General features: G+C 42.0%; 1 protein-coding gene across 2 annotated transcripts in view; it reads left to right on the top strand.

Annotated features, from left to right (window-relative positions):
- Window positions 1-27,878, top strand: part of OAF (out at first homolog) — an 81,266-nt gene that overhangs the window by 51,815 nt on the left and 1,573 nt on the right. For both annotated transcript variants that reach the window (XM_077457377.1, XM_077457376.1), the window contains exons 3-4: window positions 536-670; window positions 20,268-20,448. In XM_077457377.1, the coding sequence (XP_077313503.1) occupies window positions 536-670; window positions 20,268-20,448 (316 nt within the window). The remainder of the gene's footprint in view (window positions 1-535; window positions 671-20,267; window positions 20,449-27,878) is intronic.

Here is a 27,878-nt window from a genome sequence, read left to right as displayed (position 1 = left end):
TGTTGCAGGGATGCACAATTTGTATTGCCCGATCCCCGGGATATGCAGTTCCAGGTGCTGGGCAGGTTTTTTTTTTTTTTTTCCCCCTACATTTCACTCTACTGCCACCTGATTGCTCCGCACGCCCCACACTGTATCCCAGGCTTTCACGTGTATGGCGTCACTTAGGGGCCCCCATTGACTGACAGTTTCCCCGGCAGTGCCATCTGCATTGCAGTACCTTCAGGGGAGACCTGCAGAATCTTTTAGACTCTGCAAAAATCATCACATAGGTGACATATGTACATAGGGGTCACACACACACACATACATACATAGAAGCGTAAACACACGTATTGGGGCGCATACACATGTTGAATATCGCCATGCACAAACTGGCTCATAACTTATTTTAGTTTCAAAGCAAACTTGTCAAGCCCTGAAATGGCATACATTACCTTCAAGAACCATAGACCTGTTTTTTGTAATGTGGTGTTGGATTCTTCTTGTCCTATAAATTGGATGAAATCTCAATTCTTTTATGCCCTCCTTTTAGGATGTGAAGATTTTCCGGATCTTGATATTGGGAGAGCTGGAGAGGGGACAGAGCCAGTTTCAGGGACTGTGTTTCATTACCCAACTACAAAGCAATGAAATTATCCCCAGTGAATCTATGGCCAAGCTAAGACAGGTAAGACCACACTAATTATAAAAGATACTTTTTAGAACTTTGTGGTACCGCATCAATGTGAAAAAGTAGTTCCTGCACTACTTTTGGTGAAGTCGCACCCTAAGCCCCACTGACATGCAATTGTGCAATTTCAGATAAGTCACACAATTTAAAAACCACAGTCAATGTGAACAAGGGCTAAACCAACTGAAGTTGTGGAGGAACTTGAATACGCTATGAAAACTTTGACCTCCCTTTTCAACTTTTTGGGGGATTCATTGGAACACCAACTGCAAACTAGATCTTCTAGTCAGCATCCGTACCAGAGTTCACAAATGGCACACTAAAATGTATGTGGAGTCTGTTACAGCAGCAAAGTACAGGGCAGATGTGAGTTACTGAAAAATACTAAGCTGCGCTTAACTTATACAGACAAGTGATTGTGCTAAAAATATAACAACCATATATAAATAGTGTTACTTACAACGTGCATAATATAGAACACACATGAAAAAAAAAAAAATATATGAAACTTAAATCTTACAATATAAATTCCCAATATGTAAACCTCTTATCAGCATAAAAGAGGATAGAACAGAAACACCCAGTGTTTAGACAGTAAGTCCATATATATGAAAACTAATTGTAAAATAACTAAAAATAAAGTCCTCCAAAGTTAGACCACAATATTCATAGATATCCGCCACTCGGTTCAATGGAAAAAAGGGATGTTCAATCCACCACCAACATGCGATAAAATTTGCTGCTTACCAGAACAACATGACCCCCCCACTACAGAGGGTCACACGAGACTTGTAAGGATAGATGTCACTTCCAGCCAAAAGGGGGATCCTCCGTGTCCTCCTGGTTCCACCACTCCAGTGGGGGTTGGGAAGGGGACCTGTTCCCGGGCGTCTTCCTCACAGGTCCAAAAGAGGGCTCAAAAGCAGGGATATAGGAACCATAAAGGGAAAAAGACTCCAGATAGTGTAAAACCCTTTATTACTCGCGATAAAAAAAGTAAAAATACACTTACAAATGTATAGAAGAAAATAAGCCTTAAGTCTGCGGCGCCGTCGGACGCACACAGACAGACCCGTTCTCCTGGAAGCCGTCACAAACACGAGGTCATTGTATAGCGTACCGCTCATTCCTACGCGTTTCGCAACAAAATTGCGTCATCCAGGGGCACCGATGTGAGTTACTGCCAATTGTTTTGGGATGGGTTGTCCAATAAGCTCATATACATGGAATGGTCAGATGTCCACTAACTTTTGGTCATTATAGTGTAGTAGTCCAGCATAACCGTACATCACAAATGCTTGGTTCTGAGGTTGTAACCTGATGTAATCCAGTGTGTATGGGCTTCCTGTAATAAAGACCAGTCACAGCTGCCCTCTGTCCTTGTACAGGGTGACTGGTCTTGTATCGGCCCCTCCTGTAGTGTTCTGTGAACGGTCTGTAGTAGGGGGGCCTGCTGGGTCCCCACAGCTCTGCTCTCTGCACAGGTATGATGGCATTGCTACTTTTTTTTTAGTAAGAAACTTTTTTGGGCAATATTGTCACCGCAGTTCAAGTGTCATTGCTACTTTTACAAGTTAACAGACTCTGCAAATGCATTTAGTACACACAAAGTGAATTATGTCCTTTGTGGCAATATAGAAATAATCAGAGAAAAGGTTTAATTTTTTTTTCTAGGTGTGAGAGACTAAAGAAGATAAAATACTTGCCTTGATCCTCACTCCTGTAGACTTCCTCCTCTTTTTATAAGTCTGGTCCCTCAAAACTGCTCTTCTTTGCTGCCTGACCTCTTTCAGCTCTCCAATGTCACCATGTACAATGCAGAACCAGTGGTCCTGCATTGTACAAGAGAGTTCCAAGGGCTCGCCCACTTCTAGGGTGTATTAGATGGCGAAGGAGAATGCAGGCTGCCTGAGGAACGAGGAATAAAGTGAGCAGTTCACATTTATTCATCGCTCCCTGGATTGGGGTGGGGGGCACTATAAGGTCCACTTATTCTTCATCATGGGAGTTTAGCTGTATGAAACAGGAATAAATATGTAACTGTAAGGTGTGGTGGGCCTGCATTGGGCAGCTATTCCAGCTCAGCCCCACCACAAGATGAGGCATAATGCTTTGTCTGTGGTGTGGCCGGTTCACACCACCGCACACCCCACTCAATAGAACTTTTATGAAGTGTCACTCTGGGGTTGATTTAATAACAAAGTGCAGAATGTGGTGCAGCTGTGCATGGTAGCCAATCCATGTCTAACTTCAGCTTGGAAGCTGATTGGTTTCTATGCAGAGCTCTGCCAGATGTTGCACTCTCTAGTTGTATTAAATCAACCCCAGTGTGACAATTCGGTGAAGTCCGCTTAAGAAGTGAACAGTGCCTGCCTGCACCGCAACCGTGTTTAGAGTGTTACTAAACCCAGGACCCTGCATTCACTATATCTGGTCTCCACAGTACACAGAACATGGAAATGCAATTATTTTAGTAAATATAAACTGCTAAATACCTTTTCTTATCAACAGTATATAGCAGTCTTGTGAAGTCTCAGTGCCTGATTTAAAGCTTGTAGAAGGTGTTTTCATACTGCACTGAGCTGTCCTATCAGGGTGCAGGACCCCTGACCCTCTGTCTGAACAGTGCTGATTGGCCCTGTGCTGATCACATGCACTATCCCAAGGAAAAAAACTCTCTAGCAATACACGCCAAACTGAGCATGTGCAGCCTGACTTGATTTACTTTGTCCTATCTAAACATGTTTTGGGGGCAATGCAAGAATGGTGGTGGTGGTGGGGGGGGGGGGGGGGATCTGTGCATACAGGATCAAACAGCCTTCTTAGAAAATGCAGCGGGTTTGCTCCTTGGACTCTACAGTGAGTATAACAAGCATCGCTTTACTGCATATACAGATCGATTTTTCTGTTGTGGGTTTAGTAACGCTTTCATTTTGTCACAGACGAAGAGGTTTTGTCAGCTGCATGCTTTCAGTGACTAAAACAAAATGAAAATCGCATTCAGTTTCAATTCAGATCACTAAAATACGACTAAAACTAAAATGGCATTTTAGTCAAAAAGCTATGACTCTTTGAAAAATTAACAGTGGTCAAAAAGCAATATTCTTGTTTTTTTATATTCCGGTAATGTTTGCAATGCCATTTCAGTCAATAGAGTTTACAGTTTTTGGTAGGGTTGCCCCAATATTGGTACTAGGCATTTTCATTAGTATCGCTACTCACGAAAATGCTCCGATACCAGAAGTGCTGTCAGCTGGGGCAAGACGCCTCCTCCACTCCGGCAGCAAGGTTCGGAGCAGTAGACACCCCTCCAGCACCGAGAACAGTGGTAAGAATATGCTCCGATCTAGGGGGGTACTAGGGTGGGCTCCCCCCTTACAAGCCCTCCACCGCCCCAGACATTTGCCGGCAGTCTCCTATCCAATGTGGTACATAATGAGCACAGCACCAAGTGCTTCCCCTCCCCCTCCCCATCCCATTCCCTTCCACCTACCATGTGCACAGTGTATACTGTATAGCTAGCTACTGACATTAAGTTGCCGTTCCTGCCATGGAATTTCACAGGTCGGAACTGCAACCAGTAGCTAGCTATACACTGTGCATATTGTAGCTGCAAGAGAATCTGATTTCAGCTGCAGCGTGTGCTGTGTGTAGAGTAGGAGCTCTGCCTGTGTTCAGGCTGTGTACAATGCAGGGTTGGGAGTCAGAGCTGTGCCTAGTACACTGCCAGCGGTGATCCCTGCACTGTGCCCTCCTACCCCCCCCCCCCCCCTGTACTGTGCCCTCCTACCGCCCCCCCCCCCCTGTACTGTGCCCTCCTACCGCCCCCCCCCCCCCCCCCTGTACTGTTCCCTCCTACCGCCCCCCTGTACTGTTCCCTCTTACCGCCCTGTACTGTACCCTCCCTGTGTTGCCTCCTCCTTCTCCCTCCAACTGCACCTCTGTTCCCATGTCTCCCAATGACCCTCCCATTCCCATCCTCTCCTCTTCCCACAGCGATCACAGCCTTTTCCATACCAACTCTCCATCCCCATTTCACCCCACCCTCAACTACCCTGCCCTCACTTACCCATCTACTCCCCCTCCCACCCTGCTCTCACCCAACTCCCTAACAACCCCCCACCTACCCTTCCTAGACGATGGGTAGAGCTGCACGATTCTGGCCAAAATGAGAATCACAATTTTTTATTTTGCCTAGAATAAAAAGATCACGATTCTCTCAACATAAAATCTTTCACATTCTACAAAAAAAAAAAAAATTGGGCTAACTTTACTGTTTGTGGTTGTTCTTCTTCTTTTTTTTCTTTCTTTTTTTTTTTTTTTTTTATTATTCATTAAAGTAATTTTTTCCCAAAAAATTGCATTAGAGAGGCCGCTGCACAAATACAATGTGACATAAAATATTGCAACAACCACCATTTTATTCTCTAGGGTCTCTTCTAGTAACAAAAAAAATAATTTTAACTTGAAACCAGCAAATGTCAGAAAAAGGTTCAGTTGTTAAACTTTCTTCATTTAGGCCTGGTTCACACTTGTGTGATGCAAGAACCCTGCGAATCATCTGCGGGTTCCCGACTCGCATGGCAGTTCACACTGCCATATGCAAACTGCTGGGGAGTGTCATTATATGTTAACGACACCCCCATTTCTGACAGTTCGGACATGAATCGGATCGCATATGTGTGAACATGTGATCTGATTCTGGTCCGAACAGAAAAAAGGTCCTGTGCGTGTTTGGACCAAATGCGGTGTGATATCAGCCATACTATCTGTATGGCTGAAATCCGACTGCACAGACATCTCATGTAATGTGAACAGCAGTGCACTGCGAATTACATGCGATGTCTGGCATCGCACAAGTGTGACCCGGGCCTCACACAAAGTCTATTTTCTTTGACAAATTGTTACAATGTTTATACTTGGTTCTACTGCTAAAGAATGTTGTGTTTCTTGGCAGGCTGCCCTGTTTTTTTTTTTTTTTCTTCCTTTCTTTTGACAGCTGTGGCCTCAGAAGAGCAGAGAAAATTATTTGCATAGAAAGAATCGTGATAACAATTCTTGACGATTAATCATGCAGCTCTAGTGATAGGCATCGGTAATTGGTATTGGCGAGTACTTGCAAAAAAAGTATCGGTACTCGTAATCGGTGTTAAAATTTTTTTATGATACTGGAGATTTTGGTAGACTAAAATATAACTAAAACAATTCAGATGACTAAAAATTACTAAATCTAAAATGGCATTTTAGTCAAAAGACTATGACTAAAACACTGCACCGCAACACACGCCAGCTGTTGCTTTGTAATGCAGCGTCCGGTGTAAATGGACCCTTTGAAGAGGCATATTGCCTGTTTGTCCATGCAAATGTTTGCTTTTCAGGGTTGTTTTCTTAATCAAACATTCGCATTAAAACTCCTGACTGGTGCGGGACTGATTCACCTGGGGAAAGGATCTAAAAAAAGAATTCCTAGATGCTTTATGTTGCACTTTGCTGCTCATAAGGAAGTAGAGAATCCTTTGTCTGCATACCGAAGAACAAAAGGTTAACAATGACCTCAAGGCAAACGGCTCCATCTAGTATATTATTGTACTCGGGCTGATTTCCCTGCACAGCGCCCCCCTGTGGCTGTTCACGCAGCTCAACACTTTATGAACTTGAGATTCATATATTATTAGATGTTGAACATCCGACCCTCGCCTCCACCTTCCGCCCCTCTCAGAGCACAATACAGGGAAACGCATACATTGCGTTTATGGCTGTTAAAGCCATTTATAGTAAAAGTATAAATGTAATCAAACCCATATACTGAACGTATAACCTGATTTATTTATTTTTTTGTTTTTTGGGTAGAGTGGAAAAGTTATGAAATCCTGGGGACATCAATGTTTGTCCTGATTACCATTGTTACTGGAACAAAAGGTGATCAAGTCCAAAACTTTACATTTGTTGCTAGAACCATATTAATTGGAAAATCTTAGTGTGGGGACGCTTGTTATTGTGATAAGTGTCTGAAGGATTTCCCTTCACTTGGGAGAGATTTCCTCTCACTTCCTGTCCCCTAGACAAATGAAAGGGATATGTCACCCATGGGACACGTGACTACATACAAACCCGCCAGCTTTAACCCTTTCCTACTCTATCCAAAACCTGTAGACTTTATTTTAGATAAACTTTATTGAACTGTCAAAATAAAATGTAAATACAATACAGTCAATGAACATCTAAATTGGATTAAAAATGTAATCCTAATTCACAAGCAAGAATGAGAGAATAATCCACAATTAAAGCATCTAAATGGCAATACATACGTACGTACATACATACATACATACATACATACATACATATGTGTGTTTTTATATACAGTTTTTATCAGCGTATGACACGCACATTCATTTTAAGAGGGAAGTTTCAGAGAGAAAACGTACATTTTAAATAAGGAATTTTGGAGCAAAATAAGGGTCAGTGCCCATCTGCAGATTCACCATTGCCATCAATGCTGCCTGATCAATGCCCATCTGCAGCCTCACCGTTGCAATCAATGCAGCCTCACCGCTGCCAACGATGCAGCAGCCTCACCGCTGCCGTCCATGCAGACATCATGGGACAAGTGACTACATACAAACCCGTTTAACCCTTTCCTACTCTATCCAAAACCTTTAGACTTTATTTTAGATAAACTTTATTGAACTGTCAAAATATAAATGCAGTCAGTGAACATCTAAATTGGATTAAAAATGTAATCCTAATTCAGCAGCCTCGCCGTTGCCTTCGATGCAGCAGCCTCGCCGCTGCCATCAGTGTAGCCTGATCGATGCCCATCTGCAGCCTAGAGGGGGCAGGATGACGCCGACAGATTACATACAGTGAGAATCTCCTATGATGGACAGAACAGTGGTCCAGTGGCGGCCCAGGAGACGGGACTTCCTATTACAGAGGCCACCAAGTAAACAGGAGATTCTCACTGTTTGTAATCTGAGGGCGCTGGTCCCGTCCTCCCTCCCTGTCCCCTCTGAGGCAGTTAAAATTGAAGTATTGGCGTATAACACACACACGCTATTTGCACCTGATTTTCAGGGTGAAAAAGTGCAAGTTATACGCCAATAAATACCGTATATATTGCCAAAAGTATTGGGACACCTGCCTTTACACACGCATGAAGTTTAATGGCATCCCAGTCTTCGTCCGTATGGTTCAATATTGAGTTGGCCCACCCTTTGCAGATATAACAGCTTCAACTCTTTTGGGAAGGCTGTCCACAAGGTTTAGTAGTGTGTGTGTGTGTGTGTGTGTGTGTATATGGGAATGTTTGACCATTCTTCCAAAAGCGCATTTGTGAGGTCAGGGACTGATGTGGACGAGAAGGCCTGGCTCGCAGTCTCCGTGCTAATTCATCCCAAAGGTGTTCTGTAGGGTTGAGGTCAGGAGTCTGTGCAGGCCAGTCAAGTTTCTCCACCCCAAACATACTCATCCTTATCTTTATGAACCTTGCTTTGTGCAGTGGTGCGCAGTCATGTTGGAACAGGAAGGGGCCATCTCCAAACTGTTCCTACAAAGTTGGGAGTGTGGAAATGTCTTGATATGATGACGAGTGTCTTGATATGATAAGAGTTCCCTTCACTGCAACTAAGGGGCCAAGCCCAACCCCTGAAAAACAACCCCACACTATAATACCCCATTTACCAAAAAGATTTGGACCAGTGCACAAATCAAAGTCCATAAAGACATGGATGAGCGAGTTTGGGGTGGGAGAACTTGACTGGCCTGCACAGAGTCCTGACCTCAACTCGATTAGAGCGGAGACTGCGAGCAAGGCCTTCTCATCCACACAAATGGTAAAACATTCCCATAGACACACTCCTAAACCTTGTGGACAGCCTTTCCAGAAGAGTTGAAGTTGTTATAGCTGCAAAGGGTGGGCCAACTAAATATTGAACCCTATGGACTAAGACTGGGATGCCATTAAATTTCATGTGCATGTAAAAGCAGCCGCCCCAAATATTTTTACTTTACTGGATGAGATTGACGTGTCCCTGTCAGTCTCTTGGCGTTCCTCCTCACCTTCCCCAAGAGGCTGCAGTAGTGGGGGCTTGCAGGGTCCAGTGGGTGAAGCTGTAGTCATCAAATCAGGTTGTCTGATCCCAGAAGAGGTGGAAAGCTTCTGATGACTAAGAAGGACCAAAATGGCAGCACAGGATCTGGGCTGGAGTAGCTGGTGAGCAGTTCACAGCAGGATAAGGCTAGATCTGTGGGGTAGGTGAGTATTTGAATCTAGGACGATGCTGAACATCGGGTGCATAACAATACCATACAGGGGCGGACTGACCATTGGGCCACTCGGGCATTGCCCGAGGGCCACATGCCACTGGGGGGCCCCATCAGGGTTGCCAGTCTCCGTAAAACTAGGGACAGTATGTAAAAATGTGTGTTTTTTTTTTTTTTTTTTCTTTTACATCTGTCTCTGAAATGTCCCTTACCGACATCCTGAGATTATAGCTGCCCCAACTCTCCAGTACCTTCTCGGTCAATAGAAACATGTCTGTGTATACTGTGTGATTTTTATACTGTGTGTGTTTGTGTCTACTGTGTGGCCCCATAATCTCTGATTGCCTGGGGGCCCCATAATCTCCTATTGCCCAGGGCCCCATGAGTTGTCAGTCTGCCCCTGATATCATAGCAGGTAAAAAGTGAGGAAAAAGTTCCAGAATGATCCATTTATAAGTGCCGGTTCACACTAGTGCGATGCGAGAACTCTGCGAATCAACTGCGGGTTCCCGCATTGCACCAGACACGCACGGCAGTTCACACTGCCATATGCGAACTGCTGTGGAGTGTCATTATATGTTAACGACACCCCCCTTTCAGCTTGCATATCGCACTGCAAACTGACAATTCGGACATGAATCGGATCACATATGTGTGAACACACATGCAATCCGATTCTGGTGCGAACAGAAAAAAGGGTCCTGTGCGTGTTTGAACCGAATGCGGTGCGATATCAGCCATACTATCTGTATGGCTGACATCGCACCTGCACAGACATTGCATGTAATGTGAACAGCAGTGGCGCTGCGAATTACATGCGATGTCTGGCATCGCACTAGTGTGAACCGGCACTCAGTCTACGTCCAAAGTTCAAAATATGTAATAAAGATAAATGTATGCCTCAGTCCTTGAACCTGTAGAAATCGGTGACTGAATATAATTTTAAAAACAATCACAGATTACGTCACGTAGAAAAATCCTGCATGCAAAGGTAACATTCTGCAGGACGGCCACCTTCATGACGCCAGGACTGTGGAAGCCATTGGTTTATGTTCTGCAGAGGTGAAATGGTTAATGCAGAGCTGTCTGAGAACAGCGATGCTTCATGTGAATACACAAGAGACCTCCAATATTGGAACATTCTTAAGCTGAAAAAAGAATCGCAGGCATTTCCTGTGTTGGCGAGAAGAGAAATATTGTACTATTGTTATTCAGAAGTACAGAGTGTTGTACTTTAGTCAATTTCAAGCCTTAAGAAAGAGAATGTTAAATGACTAGATCATTGCTAGGACATAGACGGGTATATCAATTTATTCATCCACAATTTATGTTTGGGAGCTAGCGCTTATATCTAACATTGAATGTTTTAGAACAATAAAGTTGTTTGAAAGGCTAACGAAAATGTCATTTTGTTTTGCTACCACGTTATTCGTTTATTCGTTTTTGGCTTTTTGCTGAAGAAAATTCGTTCTATGAAACTATTTGTTTTTAATAAGTTTGTTTTCAGTTACAATTCTGTAGTTCAGTGTAAGGGCTACGTCTCACTAGGCTGCACTGTCCGGTGCAAGTTCTGACTGGAAGCGGTGCCATACATGTGTTTGTGCATTGTACTTTTTTCATTTTTATTTTTTTCCATTTCTTTTTTTTCAATGTTATTTGAAGTGTCACATTTTTTTCCACATTGCACTGCCCCCATTATGGAATGAATGGGGCACATGGAAAACCCTAGCGGTGGTCTGTGATCGTCCAATGTGGAAAGTGTGAATGAGCCCTAACATGCCGAATGTCAAAATGCAAGCAAATGTAGATTAACCACTTAAGGATGTGATCTGGGGTCAAAAAGACCTTCGATCTCACAGCGAATGCTCTGCAGAGACCACTTTTACCTGAAAGCAGACCACCTGCCATTTTTTGAAAATACCGGGGATATGGTATATCTGCTGCCATAACAACAGTATTCAACATCAAAGTACCAATGTATAAGGACGGCAGGTGGTTCCGCAAGTGAATAAACAATATCCTTAACCGTTTCGCATTACACGCAATTGCAGGGCATTCATGTCGCTCCCCCCCACAATTAAAGAAATAAAATAAAAAATGTGAATGTACCAATAAAAATAAAATTGTACATTTTTTTATAAAAAAAAAAAAAAAAAAAAACTTAGTAAGGGTACATTTAAACATGCATCAAATGCTCCCTTGCTTCTGAAGCCCGATCCACGTTTGGATGGCACTCCAGTGGCTACTGACAGGTGGTAATAAAGTGAGTCGCCACCTGTTGTTAACCGCATTTTTGAGAGGAAATGCACTACAGCTGTGTGTATTGCACGCAGTTGCATAGCGTTTTGCGGCTCTTCCCCATTGACGTAAATGTGTAGAGTTCAGAAGGCTGCGTCACTACAAGTCGGGTCAACTTTTGTGTGTGTGCAAAGCATCGCGGCCACAGCATGCAAATTCCTCCATCCGCTGCCTATTTCAGCTTAAAGGCGGGCAGGCGGGTGAAACGCAGCTTAACACTGCATTTTTTTTATGCCCCCCAACTGCAGGTATAAGGCTTTGTTCACACGGATCCTACTACAGTGAGGCCGTGTTTAGCTGCACAGGGATGTACAGCTCCATGCAGGCCATCCCATTGATGTCAATTGGGACACAACAGCTGCACGGGAATGCATGGGTGTTCTGTGCATTCGCAGTGCCATCCATATTAGTTGGGATGCAGCAGCTGCATGGACAGAGCCACAGTTCCCAACTTGACTTCCATGTGTGTTTTATGTCAGTGAACGCACAATGTCTGCATTTAGGGCCATAAACCTACCCCCACCCAGATTTCACATCTGTCCTTGCAGCCGCTGTGTCGCAACTGACACAAATTACACTGACACTTGTCTGCACAGGGATGCACCAAACACCGTGCAGGTAAACATAACCCTCCATGGGCATATGCTCTATGTGAAGGAGGCCTTAGTAGCAATTTTGATTTTTTGAAAGTTTATGCTGTGTTTTTTATGTGTGCAAATATTTTAGTGTGGTGGTGTGTGTTTTTTTTATTTTTATTTTTTTTGTGAAAATGTGATTTGATAAATATTTGCGTAAATATTGCCTGGCCTTAAAAATCCGTAGAACCTTTTTATTCTACTGATCATGTACTTTCAGAAAATATATGGTTTGGTGGGTCTTTTACAAAAACTGTTCGATTTTCACCATTTTGCAAAAAGGCGCAATTTTAAAATATTTGCAATTTTAACTCCATACAGGTTTAGCTTTTATTTTTAAAAGGAATTTAGCAGGTTTTTTATTTATTTTTTTTTTTTTTTAATTTGCTGTGTTTGTATCTGCTAGTAATGATTTTAGTGTATTTTTTGTGAAAATATTGTTTTTGAACATTTTTGCAAATATCTCGGGGGGCCTTACAAGTCAGTAGCGCCTTTTTATTCTACAGATCAAGTGCTTTTAGAAAACCTATGGTTTGGGGGATATTTTACAAACTATGAAAGCTGTGAGTGAAAAATGAAAACCTCCAGATTTTTAGAGACATTTTGGATATTTACGTTTTTGCATTACTCGATTTTCACAAAAAGGTGCAATTTTAAAATTTACAAATATGTGTTATTTATTTATTCAACACAGGTTAAACTTTTTAATTTAGTAGTAATTTATTTGAGCAGGAATTTAGTAAAATTTTCTATGCGTTTGTTTTTTTTTTGTGTGTGTTTTTTTTTTTATTTTTATTTTTTTTACCTGCTTTATAATGATTTTTGTGTATATTCAGCAAAAAGATTGCTTTGATAAACATTTGCGCAAATATCACAGGACCTTTAAAAATAAGCAGCACCTTCTTTTTTTATTCTACTGGTCATGTGCTTTCAGAAAATTATATGATTTGGGGTAGAGCTGCACTATTAATTGTTAAAGAATTGAGATCGAGATTCAACTCCCGTCAAGATCAAAGCATTTCCTCAATTCAGTGCAGAGAGCTCAAGCCGACCAGCGGTCAAAAACAAACAAGCCAGGCAGCCTGTCAAGTTCATCACAACATCGCTCAGGCGAGATAAAGAGGAATATTGTAACATTTTGTTCTTTTAGATCAAAGGAATGAACTCTTGTCTGTATTCAGTATTTTTTGCTAGAAAATTACTTTGAACCCCCAAACAATATATATTTTTTTCAAACCCTAGAGATCAAATGCTTTGTCACACTTTGTATTTGCGCAGCAGTCTTTCAAACGCAATATTTTTGGGAAAAAATAAAATTTAATGAATAAAAAAAAGTACTTTTTTTTTTTTTTTTTTGGTATAATTTGAAGGATGTTACGCCGTGAGAATTGTGATCTTTATTCTAAGCAAAACTGTGATTCTCATTTTAGCCATAATTTTGGAGCTCTAGTTTTGGGGAGTCTTTTACAAACCCTGAAAGCTGTAAGGAAAAAATAATAAAGCAATGGAAAAATTGCAAAAATGGTCCAGCCAGCTGAGTTAAAAGGATAACTAAACCTTTGCTTTTGTTTTTTGTAATAACAAACCTGTCATGCTTGCCTCCTCTGTGCAGTTGATTTTGCACAGGGGCCGATCCTCCTCTTCTGGGCTCCCTCCTGGCTCTTCCTCTTCTCGTGTGCCCCTTTGGAGAGCCACTCTCCCTCTGGGCACTCGTGCGGGGGTTGGCCCCGCCCCCAGGCTCTGGCATCATTGGATTTGGTTCACAGCACTTGGAGTCAATGGCTGCGCTTCTATCAATCTATCCAATCGGGACCCGAGACACCGGCTGGAGCTGATGTGCTGGAAAGACCAGGTTCAGGGGAGTAAAAGGGGGGGCATCATTCAGCTATACCCATGAAAATTCAAGGACATCCCTGGACGTACCCTTTTAAAAGTGGAGAGCAGGCCCTGGCAATGAAAGGGTTAAAGTTCACTTTAGCTTTTTTTTTTTTTTTTGGAGCCTGAAGATGTGTCAGAGTATCTGTGTGCCCGTATGGGCAAGCAGATACACTAACGGGAAGAATCCATGAACTACCACAGAGCTCGAAGGCGCCGTGGTAGTTCATTGAGAACTACAAGCCGACAGCCGCAAAGGAGGCAGGATGAAAGGATGAATGATGCAGTCATGGGCCGCACTGATTTAAAAAAGTGACATCTAGCATGGGGAACTTCTCCCCGTATTGCTGTCACAGGGACGGTAGGATCCGGCAGCCGCTGCAGCACTGGGAACACCCTGAAATCGGGTGGAATATGTTAAATGTTCCCAAATGTAACTTATTCTTTAAAGACAATAGATGTGTGCTAATGGTAAACAGAACAAATAGGCTAAATCTCACCAACAGGGACGTAGACCACAATAAATGATTGGTGTTCTAATTTCTCTCTAAAAAAAAAAAAAAAAAAAAATTCTGTCTTTAATTATTCTTTAAACAGAAGTAAGTGGCTGTGAATTGTTACATGAATATTTGGTCTGTTTCCAACAGATCTGTGCATTAACTCTTGTAATTTGCCTGTGTGCAAGGTTTCCTGTAATAGACCGGTTACTCATGTTCTCTCTCCTTGCGCAGGGTGACTGGTCTTGTCCCCGCCCCCTCCTGTAGTATTCTGCGGGCAGCCTGTAGTGGGTTGGGCTTGCTGGGTCCCTCCCACAGCTCTGCTCTCTGCACAGGCTATACCGTGGCTTGAAAAAGTATTTGTACCCCTTGAAATTTTCCACATTTTGTCATGTTACAAACAAAAATGTAAATGTGTTTTATGTGATGGACCAACACAATGTGGCACATAATTGTGAAGTGGAAGGAAAATGATAAATGGATTTTCAATTTTTTTTTTTTTTTTTTTTTTACAAATATGTGAAAAATGTGGCATGTATTTGTATTCAGCCCCCCTAAGTCAATACTTTTGTAGAACCACCTTTTGCTGCAATTAACGCTGCAAGTCTTTTTAGGGATGTCTCTACCAGCTTTACACATATAGAGAGTGACATTTGTGTCCATTCTTCTTTGCAAAATATCTCAAGCTCTGTCAGATTGGATGGAGAGCGTCTGTGAACAGCAATTTTTAAGTCTTGTCACAGATTCTCAATTGGATTTAGGTCTAGACTTTGACTGGGCCATTCTAACACATGAATATGTTTTGATCCAGAGCTTCACGATTAATTAAGAATCGAAATTGCGATCTTTTTCCCTTCCCGATCTTCAAAACAGCATGTCGCGACAAGTGCAGAGTTCTCACAGCTGGAAAAAATAAATAAAAATCCAGGCAGCCTGCCAAGTTTTATCACAACAGTGAATAAGTAGAAACAAAGTATCTTTTCATTCTTTTATCAAAGAAAAGAAGGGCGTGTAAATGAGGGAAGTTTAACCATTTAAAGACCAAACCTTTTCTGACATTTGTTGCTTACAAGTAAAAATCATTATTTTCTGCTAGAAAATTACTTGGAACACCCAAACATGATTTATTTTTATTTTTTTTTGTTTTTTAACAGAGACACTAGAGAATAAAATGGTGGTTGTTGCAATATTTTATATTGCACCTTATTTGCGCAGCGGTCTTTCAAACACAATTTTCTTTTCTTTTTTTTTTTTTTTTTTTTTTTTTTTAGCATTACAAAAAAATATATAGTAAAGTTAGCCCAATTTTTTTATTTTTTTGTATAATATGAAAGAGGATGTTACACTGCGAGAATCGTGATCTTTATTCTAAGCAAAAAAATGGAGATTCTCATTTTAGCCAAAATCGTGCAGCTCTACTTTTATCAAAACTATTCCATTGTAGCTCTGGCTGTATGTTTAGGGTCGTTGTCCTGTCCTGCTACTTTTTCAAGGCACTGTATACAGCACAATGATTTTCATTTTAAAGCGGAGGTCCACCCTAAAGTGGACCTTCCGCTCATCGGAACCCCCCCAGTACAGTACAGGTATCTGCACCCATTTCCGGGATAGCTCTCTGCGGAAAGGGGCGTAGATTACGCCCCTTTCCGCAAGTGCCCCGCTGCCTGCTGGGAAACACACAGATCCCAGAGGCAGCGGGGACCGTCCTTATTGCACAGCGCGACTCGCGCATGCGCAGTAGGGAACCGGGAAATGAAGCCGAAAGGCTCCATTTCCTGATTCCCATACCCAAGATGGCGGCGGCGGCAGCACTCGAGAGACGATCTAGAGATCGGCTTCGGGTGCCGACATCGCGGGCGCGCTGGACAGGTAAGTGTCACTATTTTAAAAGTCAGCAGCTGCAGTATTTATAGCTGCTGGCTTTTAAAAAAAAAAAAAAACGCGGAGTCTCGGTGGACTCCCGCTTTAAGGTACTATCTGGGTTTACAAAAGCATTTGGTGTTCAGAGTGGATTTATATCCTGTGTAGCTTTAGAAAATTTATTTTTTTTGTTTTTTTTTGTGCCCGGGTTCAATTTTGAATTGTGAAGCCCAGAGTGTGAAATTAAATTTAAGAAACTTCCAGTTTATTAAATTTCCTCTGCTATATTATTTATCTTAGCAGATATGTTTAAAAGCAGTTTGGGAATTCCTACATTTGACGATTTTGTTGTTAATAGAATCATCATGCAGTATATTGGAAAACACATATATTGCCCCTATGATTCATTTTAACTTAACCGCTTCAGCCCCGGAAGAATTTACCCCCTTCCTGACCAGAGCACTTTTTGCGATTCGGCACTGCGTCACGTTAACTGACAATTGCACGGTCGTGGGACATGGCTCCCAAACAAAAGTGACGTCCTTTTTATTTTTTTTTCACACAAATAGAGCTTTCTTTTGGTGGTATTTATTCACCCCTGTGGTTTTTATTTTTTGTGCTATTAAAAAAAAGAGCAACAATTTTGAAAAAACACATCATTTTTAAATTTTGCTATAATATATATTATCCCCCAAAAATATATAGTTTAGGCCGATACGTATTCTTCTACATATTTTTTGAAAAAAAAAAACGCAATAAGCATGTGGTGTGCACAAAAGTTATAGTGTTTATAAAATAGGGGATAGTTTTATGGCATTTTTTATTTTTTACTAGTAATGGCGGCGATCAGCGTTTTTTATCGTGACTGCGACATTATGGCCTACACATCGGACAATTTTGACACATTTTTGGGACCATTTATACAGCAATCAGTGCTATACAAATGCACTGGTTCCTGTGTAAATGACACTGGCAGTGAAGGGGTTAACCGCTAGGGGGTAGTGTAAGGATTAAGTGTGTCCTGGGGAGTGTTTCTAACACTGGGGGGTGTGACACGTCGCTGATGTCTGCTCCGATCACAGGGAGCTATGATCAGTGACACGGTCACAGGCAGAACGGGGAGATGCTTGTTTATCATTAGCATCTCCCCGTTCTTCCTCTCGACGAGGCGATCGAGGGTATCCCCACGGCGATCGAGTCCGCGGAACCCGTGACCCTGCTCTCATCGGTCCCGACCGGCATGCAATGGCACGGCAGCAAATTTTAAGGGGACATACAATTACACCCATTTGCCCAGCCGTGCCATTCTGCCAACGTACATCGATGTGCGCAGGTTGGGAACCGGTTAAAGTGTCCCTAAACCCACATCGTAAAAAACTCAATAAATGGTGTATTTTATGCTGTTCAAAATTACTCAGTCACTATGAGTTTTTTGTTTTCCGTATTCTGCAAAAACCTGGTTGATCCCGCTGCTCTCTATCTCAACCTCCTGTTTATATGCCCAATTCAGTGAGGCGACACTGCACATGCTCCATTTTTCAGTGAGTTTCTATGCTGAGCATTTCCACCTTCTCGCAGCTGAGAAGCCCATGGGACTATAGAGTCACACATGTGGGTGTATACACAGTGGTAAATAACAGACCACTCCCCTCCTCCTCCATGCCCACTATCCAGCTAAACACAATGGGGCTGGATATTGCATGTAGATTAATGGAGGCTTCGCCTCAACAACTCTTATTCTAAGACACAGGCTGGAGGGGGCATATCACAGCCTGTGACTGTCAGAAATCCGCTCACACCATGTGTATTGCCAAAAAATAATAAAGGTTTATTTAAATTTTTTGGCAAATATATCTTTGTATGCCAATTTAAAACAGGTTATTGATAATTTATTTGAACTCTGTAATTTTTTTTTATTTTGATAATTTGACCAGAACTAGAAGCTCCTCCTGTTCTGGATCATGTGAAAGCTGTATATCGATTAGGAAAAATGCACTTACATGTTTTTTTTAAATAATTACAGCACCATCATCCATATACATAAATAGAAGGGATAATGTAACAATGTAGGGGACAATGTAAATGAAATAGTGTTTAGTATCACTTTAAAGGTTAGTGAAACTTTCAAATGTAATTTGCTGAATGTTTTCCCATCCTCTCCGTCCTCCGCTCTGATTCCACAGTTCTGGTACAGAGTTCACCAGTGTTCTTCCACAATGTTTACCAAAGAACAGTGCATCTTCTTCTCACTGTCTTGTGCATGTAGAGTAGAACGCTATCACCTTCTATAGGGCCTGGAGACTGATCTTTCTCCTGGTCCCATAGAGGTACAGTATGTAGGGTTCTACTTTGTTACTTGTAAAAAAAAAAAAAAGTGTTTATTGAGAAGAGCAAAGACATTTTATACAGTATACATCAGTAAGGCAAAAAATGGTACAAATCCAAACTTGTGATATGGCAGTTAGCATACATAAACGCAGTAACTTCTTATATATCAGAACGTTAAGGCACAAAACGGTTCTCTCCCGGCATGAACATTGTGTAGCCAGTTAACATGTCTGTCACAGTGCAGCTGCATGAGCCTATTAATGCAAGAGGAGAGCCGAAACATAATATACCCATTTATACAAGGTTTTAGTCAGGTAGTGCATTGCAAGTGGCAGCATTCTCCAGCCAAGCATCCCATACTTTGCCATATTTAGCGGGGCAACCTCTGTGAGCATAGATCTTTTTTTATATGGAAGAACCCTGTTGACTGCCACTTTCCACTCCTGGATTGATGGTGGCTTAATCTGGAGCCATTTTCTGGCAATTAGCAGTCTGGCAATAAAGAGCGATTCTTGAAGGAATATTTTATGAAATTGATCGGAGTCAGGGTCTGAGAATATTCCAGGGAGGCTTTGTTTGGGGCATAGTGTTAGGGGAGATCCCATTTCATCGTGGATAAATTGCACAATATGTGTCCAGTAGTCCTGTATCACAGGGCAAGGCCACAATATGTGAAAGAACGTGGTGGAAGGGCTACTGCACCTGGGGCATAAAAGGTTGTAGCTGGGTTTGTATTTAGCTAGTCGTATCGGGGGTCAGGTAGGTTCTGTGCACTATGTATAGTTGTGTAAGGCGATCGGACAGTTTGGTGGAGACTTTCTTGCATGTGTCTAGTGCCTCTTCCCATTCATCGTAGGGTTCTACTTTACATGCATAGGAAGCAGGACACAGAACCAGCATTTAATGACAGGATTGATGATCTCCTCTAGTATCCAGCGATCCTTGCACATACCAACAATTGATTTCGGCACAGGATGTCTCCCATCACTAATAACTTTATTTGCAGCTCCCACCTGTAGATCAGATGATGGTATCTGCAAAGATTGCTGCAGATTACAGGAGATCGGTGGGACTGTCACTAAATGACAGGTCCACTCTGGGGAACGTAGAGACTTTGAGATAAGCCAAAGTGGCGCTAATGCATGCGCAGTAGCGGCAAGAAGGTAATAACAATATATCACAACTACATATGCATGGTAGCATCAAGGTGTAAATGTAGACCCAGTGTTATCCAGAACAATACCCAACAGGAAGCAGAGTGGTCCTTGCAGCAGATTAGTCTATTTTGCAATGGGACACGATCTGCCAGTTCACACCACCTTCCTGCTGTGCTACTTCTCCTTTTACTGTCCTGGTTGGGGGGGACAAGATCTGTAAGGATGGCCATACATCATACAATTTTCTTGTACAATTTACCTTTAGATTTACCAAAACCATATAATATAAGGTCAAACCTAAACACTTTCAAATTGTATGTAATTAGGCAGGCCCTTGCACTACATAGTTGAAGGTAAATCTAAAGGATATTGAAGAAGAAAATTGTAAAATGTATGGCCAGCTAGGTTAGTGGCCAGCTTTAGTGTTACATAACGACCGCAGAGAAAAGTCGGGTCTCATGTCATGTCGGGCAGGACTGGGCTGTGTGGTAAAGCAAAGTGTAAATCACAGAAGAGGGTGAAACAAATCTACAAATCTATTGGCAGGTAAAATGCCTCCTTTTTTTTGCTTGGAGTTCACCTTTAAAAGAAGTCAGTTACCATATTTCTGTCCTTGCTGGCTGTCTTTTTGGTTAGGTGCTGCAGACGGCTCCTTGTAACTGATATGTTTGTTTCACAGAAAAATCCCAACACGGTCCGTCAGGCAGAGGAGATTAGAGGGACTGAGATTTTGCAGATGGAGGTAGCGGTAAATTTTACGAAAGGTATCCAGCTGAGCTCCCACCTTCACAACATCTGCTCTGAAGCCAGGGAGGCAATCTACACGCGGCAGGAAGATGTGAGAGCATGGCTAAAGAAAGGTAAGCCATCATTTTTACATGTTGATGTATATAATTGATTCTCTCCTATTCACCAGCCTGGTATGTTCCAAGGATTTTATCAAATGTCACCCTTGTAATTGAGCTAAAGGTGCAAAGCCAGCAGTTTTTAAAAAACTGCACTACCCCAGCTGCCAGGGGAATAACTCCTCCAGTGAGGGTGGGAGTAAAGCCATGGGAAAGAAAAGACAGGTTCTGGTGGTAGGGGACTCCATTCTTAAAAGAACAGCGAGGGCGATCTGTCACAAAGACCTGAAGCGCCAAACTGTATGTTATCTACTGGGCTCTCGAGTTCGGCACATCATGGATGTGGTGGAAAGATCACTGGGAAGGGCTGGGGAAGACCTGGTTGTCATGGTGCACGTTGGCACCAATGACAAAGTCAGAGGAAGATGGAGTGTCCTAAAAAATGATTTTAGGGACTTGGGAGCTAAATTAAGCAAAAGGACCTCCAAGATAGTAGTCTCAGAAATACTACCGGTACCTTGAGCCACACCAGAAGGGCAGTGGGAGATTAGGGAAGTAAACAAGTGGCTGAGGAGCTGATGTAGAAATAAGAGGTTTGGGTTCCTGGAGAACTGGACAATTTCTCAGTCAGTTACCAGCTCTTTAGTAGGGACAGACTGCACCTAAATTGGGAAGGTGCAGATCAGCTGGGAGAGGAAAAATAAAATAAAAAATTTATTTATATATATATATATATTATGGTTTGGGCATTCTTCCTTTCCTGTTTAATTACTTTTTTCCCAAAGGAAGGAGGCAGTCAGGCAGCGGACTGCAGAGATCCATAGCTGCAATGTGAGAAACTGCTGCTAGACTCTCAGAAAAGGTTTCTGTGATCTAATGGCAACAGAGTTCATTTTTTTTTTTTTTTTTTTTTAACCTTGGTATAATTTGGATCCCTCCAAATCAGCAGGGAAACTAGTTGATATTAAGGGCATGGTAGACGGAGCCAAATATGGGCCAATTCTAAAGGTTTTCCTATTGGCCTGCAAGAGACCTAAGACTTGAGTGGAAACTCCTTTGTCAGCGGGAAAGTATGCAAAAAGACACAGCAAAATCTACACTAAAGAGTTTAAAGCTCACCACACATTACCAGAGGCCCCCCTGGGTCATGGGCGGCACACCCCCAACCCCCTCGTCGGACAGTCAGGGCCTGCACTTACCCCCTTTTTACAGGCCGGACGCATGGATAGGGCGATCTAATGGACAAGCCGCCACTACATGTTACAATCTGATTGTACAAACTTATTTAGAACTTGCCTGATTGGATACAAATTAGACAGTTCGGTAGGTCCTTATATTATATTTTTGTAGTCTAATATCTATATAAAGGTTGTATAGTCGGATTGCACCATGTGGTGACCCTAACTCTTTTGGCTGGGAAAAACGTCCTGCTTTTTTGTTTAGCATTTGCATCACAAAAATATTTACAAGTGCCATTTTTGTTTAAATGAAATGGTAGAAAATGTGAAATAAATAAAACTAAAATTTGAGGTTATAGGACAACAAAGTGAAGAAATGTTCCAGAAGTAGGAGAAGTATTGCACCCGTAATTTTGGTTTGGTACTGTTTTGTATTAGGATTGGTTTTTAATCATGTTTTTTAAGCTTGTGTTTTTTGTTTTTTTTGTTGTTTTTTTTCAAATATAAATTTTTATTATTCTCCCAAACCTGGGGAGGGAACCCCGCAATACAGAAATAAGAGCAGGTACCCTCATATTCAGATCAAATCAATTATTCAAGGTAAATACATTGCAGGATACAGCTTAACTGTCAGTGGCAATCTCCTAAGTTATATGGACCCACAAGCATGTCAACTATACCACATGAAGAAAAAGAAACCCTTCGGTTGGAGAGTAAGATTTCGGAGTCTACCCTCCCCATTTCCCACCTTTTCTTAAGTGGGAGGGGGGCGTGAGTCTTAAGCTTGTGTTTTTTATGTTTAACCCTTTTGACTGGAATAACAACTTCAATTTATAATTTTTTCTTTGCTCAGTAAGTGATTTGATCACCTCCTTAAAACCACCTCATCTCTTCTACATGTGTACAAAGTAGGGTATCTGGGCATTTTGCTCCAAGGCCTTATACTCAGAGTGGCCGTCAAGTGAATGAGTGGGGTGAAATGAGTGGAATAGATCTTCAAAGGGCTGCCGAGGGCCACACCTGTTTAATTGAAAAAAAATATTCTAGCACCTTGGTGATGAACAGTATATAATGATTGCTGCTTACAACAGATTATGTCAGAAAGGGGCTTTAAAGCATAGACTGAGGAGCTCAGGAAATGTTCAACTACAAAATTATGTAGTGAGATCGTCCAACTAGAACAGCTGAGCACTCATGAAGTTTAAAAATGTAAATCCGTGCGGGTCAAAAAACACAAATTTATCATACCTACCTTATACTGTTTAAATACTTTTTAGCCAGAGACGCTTGTATAATCAAAGGCTGGAAAAGAGAAAGCAGAATGTTTGGAGTGGAAGTGATGCCATCTACTGGTGAACTGGCAGACTGGAAATGCAAGCTTTTGGAAAACTTTGGGTTTCTCATAAGACGTAAAACCTACTGGAGTGGAGAACCTAAACATACATAAACTACAAAGATCTACAAAAACTGTAGACTTGACATTACAGTTTTAACAAGAATTTGCTGTGATAAATTTTTAGGTCCTGCAGATTGCGATAAGGATGTAGGAGCTGCACGATGGTGTGAAGTTTTTCAGTTTTTGTTTTTTTGTGCATTCCTTTAAGTGTATTTCCATGTTTGCAGCCAAATTGGATTGACACCTCACTATTATCCAAGGGGCCATTTTAATATCATACCCTTCAGCAAAGGGCAATCACAAGAGAAGGTGACCCCTCTACCCAACCAGTGTCAAACACCTACATCAGTTACATAGAATCATCCAACATCTGAGTCGTAGAGTCATCCCGAAGCCATTTGGACCACACTTTGTCAAACTTTTTAGGGTAGTCCCTATTACTATAGGTATATTTATATAATGGTAATGCAATGTTGACTATTGTTTCCAAAAGTTGGCAGATGGAGGATTAGGCTTTTTCCAAGCAAGAGTTAAGACTTTCCTTGCATAAAACCATAACCGCCCAAAAGGGTTAGTTCAGCCACTGTGAGGGCCAACTCTTTCAACCAAGCCCAAGAGGCAGACACGTAAGGAGGAAGGAAATGCGATTCCTAAAACTAGGTGGATGATGCGTGTCCCCATTCACATATCATAAATTACAAGAAAAATTTTAAAACTTGCAGCTTACCTTTTTTAGATGCTCTATTCTGGACAATCCTGCAAGGAAACGACAAAACGGAAACCCTCTGGTGGGACTTTAAAAGGCAATGCCTCCAAAAATTGTATGTATAGACAGTAGATATAAAAATTTGTATAAATTTTATTATACAAATTCTAAAAACATGCATACATGAAAAATTCAAAATGTGTTCACATGAAATCATGGAAAACCACTTATTTTACATTAATCTTGTGCAAATATACAGAGTGAAACTCTACGCATTTCAAGATTATGCATCATTCCTCTTCATCAGGAGAAAGTGGTATAAAGGTCTATGATATCAGAGATATGGAAGCGGATATCTTGAATATAGCAAAGAGGTTGAAGGTTGACAACAACTTGCATAGGTAAAATTTGGCTGCGCTGACCTCCAATGATGACCCAGAAGATGGGCACAAGGGAGATCAGAAAACAATGAAAATCAAAAGGGGGGGGAGGGGGGCAGAGGAGAGGGGACAAGGCCCGACCCACAGTCTGACTGTCCATGGCAGAGAGGTATAGAACCCAAATCTGGATAATCCTCACTCGGAAATGGTTATTGTGCTGGACTGGAGGGGTTCACAGTGGGGAAAGAGGTCAGTGCACCTAATTGGGTGGCCCCTACGCTGGTAGATAATATAGTGGCAGGTCTAATGATTTTCACTGCGACTTCCATTGACTTCTGTTAAATTAATTTGCAAGCCAAAGTGAAATCGAATGTGCAAAACACACTGATGTGTGGCTGTGATTTCAAAGCCGCACCCTTGTGAAACAGGGCTGGGCTTAAAGACCAATTCCAGCCTTTTCTCCCCCAGAGCCAAACCCTCCCCCATTCAAATATATATATATATATATATATATATATATATATATACACAGGGGTCAAGTCCTGGGAAAAAAAGTGTGGGAACTCCCACCCAAGATCCATTCCCCCACCAAAAAAAAAAAAAAAGGTACGCTCATATGCATATATACTTCACAGAAAATACAGTACAACATTTATTGTAAAGTGCCAGTTTACAAAAACAAAATAACGTGTCAAACAAAACAATAAACACAATGGGTGATGATCTTTCCCTCGCAGGGAATTTCTACCACAAATACACCCTGTTCCAAATTCTGTTACACAGCCCATTAGAAAATATCCCACAAACAGGAATAAGTATTGGCAGGGTATTGCAGAGTATTGGCAGGGTATTGCAGAGTATTGATAGGGTATTGCAGAGTATTGGCAGGGTATGTATTGAAGAGTATTGGCAGAGTATTGCAGAGCATCGGCAGGGTATGTATTGGCAGGGTATTGCAGAGTATTGATAGGGTATTGCAGAGTATTGATAGGGTATTGCAGAGTATTGATAGGGTATTGCAGAGTATTGGCAGGGTATTGCAGAGTATTGGCAGGGTATTGCAGAGTATTGGCAGGGTATTGCAGAGTATTGGCAGGGTATTGCAGAGTATTGGCAGGGTATTGCAGAGTATTGGCAGGGTATGTATTGGCAGGGTATGTATTGCAGAGTATTGGCAGGGTGTGTATTGCAGAGTATTGGCAGGCTATTGCAGAGTATTGGCAGGCTATTGCAGAGTATTGGCAGGCTATTGCAGAGTATTGGCAGGCTATTGCAGAGTATTGGCAGGCTATTGCAGAGTATTGGCAGGCTATTGCAGAGTATTGGCAGGCTATTGCAGAGTATTGGCAGGCTATGTATTGCAGAGTATTGGCGGGGTATTGCAGAGTATTGGCGGGGTATGTATTGCAGAGTATTGGCGGGGTATGTATTGCAGAGTATTGGCGGGGTATGTATTGCAGAGTATTGGCGGGGTATGTATTGCAGAGTATTGGCGGGGTATGTATTGCAGAGTATTGGCGGGGTATGTATTGCAGAGTATTGGCGGGGTATGTATTGCAGAGTATTGGCGGGGTATGTATTGCAGAGTATTGGCGGGGTATGTATTGCAGAGTATTGGCGGGGTATGTATTGCAGAGTATTGGCGGGGTATGTATTGCAGAGTATTGGCGGGGTATGTATTGCAGAGTATTGGCGGGGTATGTATTGCAGAGTATTGGCAGGGTATTGCAGAGTATTGGCGGGGTATGTATTGCAGAGTATTGGCGGGGTATGTATTGCAGAGTATTGGCGGGGTATGTATTGCAGAGTATTGGCGGGGTATGTATTGCAGAGTATTGGCGGGGTATGTATTGCAGAGTATTGGCAGGGTATGTATTGGCAGGGTATGTATTGGCAGGGTATGTATTGGCAGGGTATTGGCAGGGTATTGGCAGAGTATGGCAGGGTATTGCAGAGTATTGGCAATTTGGCAGGGTATTGCAGAATGCAACTTGCTTACACACTAGTGACTGACCTCCTGGTATTTATTCTCTTCCCTTCTTTTCTGGGGGGAGAAGAAGTAAACTTGAAAAGTGCAGCGGCTGTGGCAACAGGAGGCACTGGGTAGAGGGGAGCGGGAGGACAGTCCGGCGCGCAGCGTGTGTCACACTGACTGACGGTCTCGCGCCAGTGCGTGCCCACGTGCACGGCCGAAGTCATATGACCGGTTGCTAGATGCGGAGCGGCCCCTGCCTAGCAACCAGTCACTCGGCGGCTGAGGAGCGGCGCGGACTACGCGCTGCATAGCCTCAGCCCGGCTCAGACAGCTAATGGGAACGGCGTTCCCGCTGTGGAAATAGTACGGGAACGCCGTTCCCATGCGTTCCCGCACCACTCGAGCCCTGTATATATATATATATATATATATATATATATATATATATATATATATATATATATATATATATATATATATATATATATATTTTACCTTATGACGCCAAATCACATACTGTATATGTACAGGGTTGGCTACAAGTGGTTATACCAGGGTTATGACTGCAGCTGTACACCATGAGCCCAGTATTTATTTATTTTTTTCAGCTGGCAATGCTTTTTCATCTAAAAGCAATCCTAACAGCTGATTAGCCACTAGATTGCTTCCCCAGGTGATCAGGGAGCCTGGTATTGATCCAGCAGTGTTGCCAGGTGATCACAGAGCTAGCCGGGGACCATCCCTCTGCTTCAGAAGCGAACACACATGTAAACCGTGTTCACACCATACATGAGGTATAGCCGAAAAGGTTGTACTGAGTTCAATAATTCCAGTGATAGACCTCCTCTGTAACTTTAAACTGGTAACCTGTAAAAATGTTTAAAGAGTCGCCTATGGAGATTTTCAGTATCCTAGTCTGTTGTCATTCCACATGCACGTGCAATTTTAAAGCCTGACATGTTCGGTATCCATTTATTTGGCATAACATGAACTTTTATACTTCACCAAAAAAATGGATTATACAGTATATTGTGTTTTTATGCATTAAAATATGTATTCACGCAGTGTATTTTTTCCCAATACAAATTGCGTTTCAAAAACTTCTGCGCAATAACCACCATTTTATCCTCTAGGGCCACTGCAAAAAAATAAATATATGCCTGTAATTTTCTAGCAAGCAAACACTGATTTTTACTTGTAAACCAAAAGTGTCAGAGTAGGCCTTTTCTTCAAGTGGTTAATACTTGAAGACCAGCACTGGATCGCAAATCGGCAAGTCTGAGGGGGGAAAGCGCTGGAGAAGAAGGGGTAGTATTGTAATGAGAGCTGGTCTTGTTTTACAAAAGGTCCAGTATCCTTTTCGTATTTATCCCCTTTATGCCTAAGGGTAAAACTAATATTTAATGCCTAAGCACAATTTTGATCTAGGTATTTTTCCTTTATTTTTGTATTTATTATTATTATTATTATTATTATTATTATTATTATTATTATTATTTATTTTTATTATTTACATTTTTATACACACTTTTTTTTTTTTTTTCCTCTCTGCCAGGAGAGAAAAAGATGCAATGTATCTTTCCTCTCCATTCTCAGAGAGAGAAACACAGGGGCAGGGTTCACAGTGACTGATCACTGTTGGTAGCCAATCAGAGGCTACCACACTGATCAGATGACCTGGCTTCAGGAGTTCTGGGTCCTAATTGTTTGTACGGGACCTGGGGCTCTCGGTGAGACCCCAGTCTCTGTGCTGGGAGCTCTCAGCACAAGGACAGATACACATACACGGCCCCACAGAAAAAAGCCCAGT

The sequence above is a fragment of the Lithobates pipiens genome, unplaced genomic scaffold (assembly GCF_037356315.1).
Source record: "Lithobates pipiens isolate NorthernLeopardFrog02 unplaced genomic scaffold, aLitPip1_a1.2 Scaffold_27, whole genome shotgun sequence".
In the NCBI taxonomy this organism is placed as follows: Eukaryota; Metazoa; Chordata; class Amphibia; order Anura; family Ranidae; genus Lithobates; species Lithobates pipiens.
Note: the sequence above shows the minus strand (reverse complement) of the source record. Positions and strands in the feature narration are given on the sequence as shown.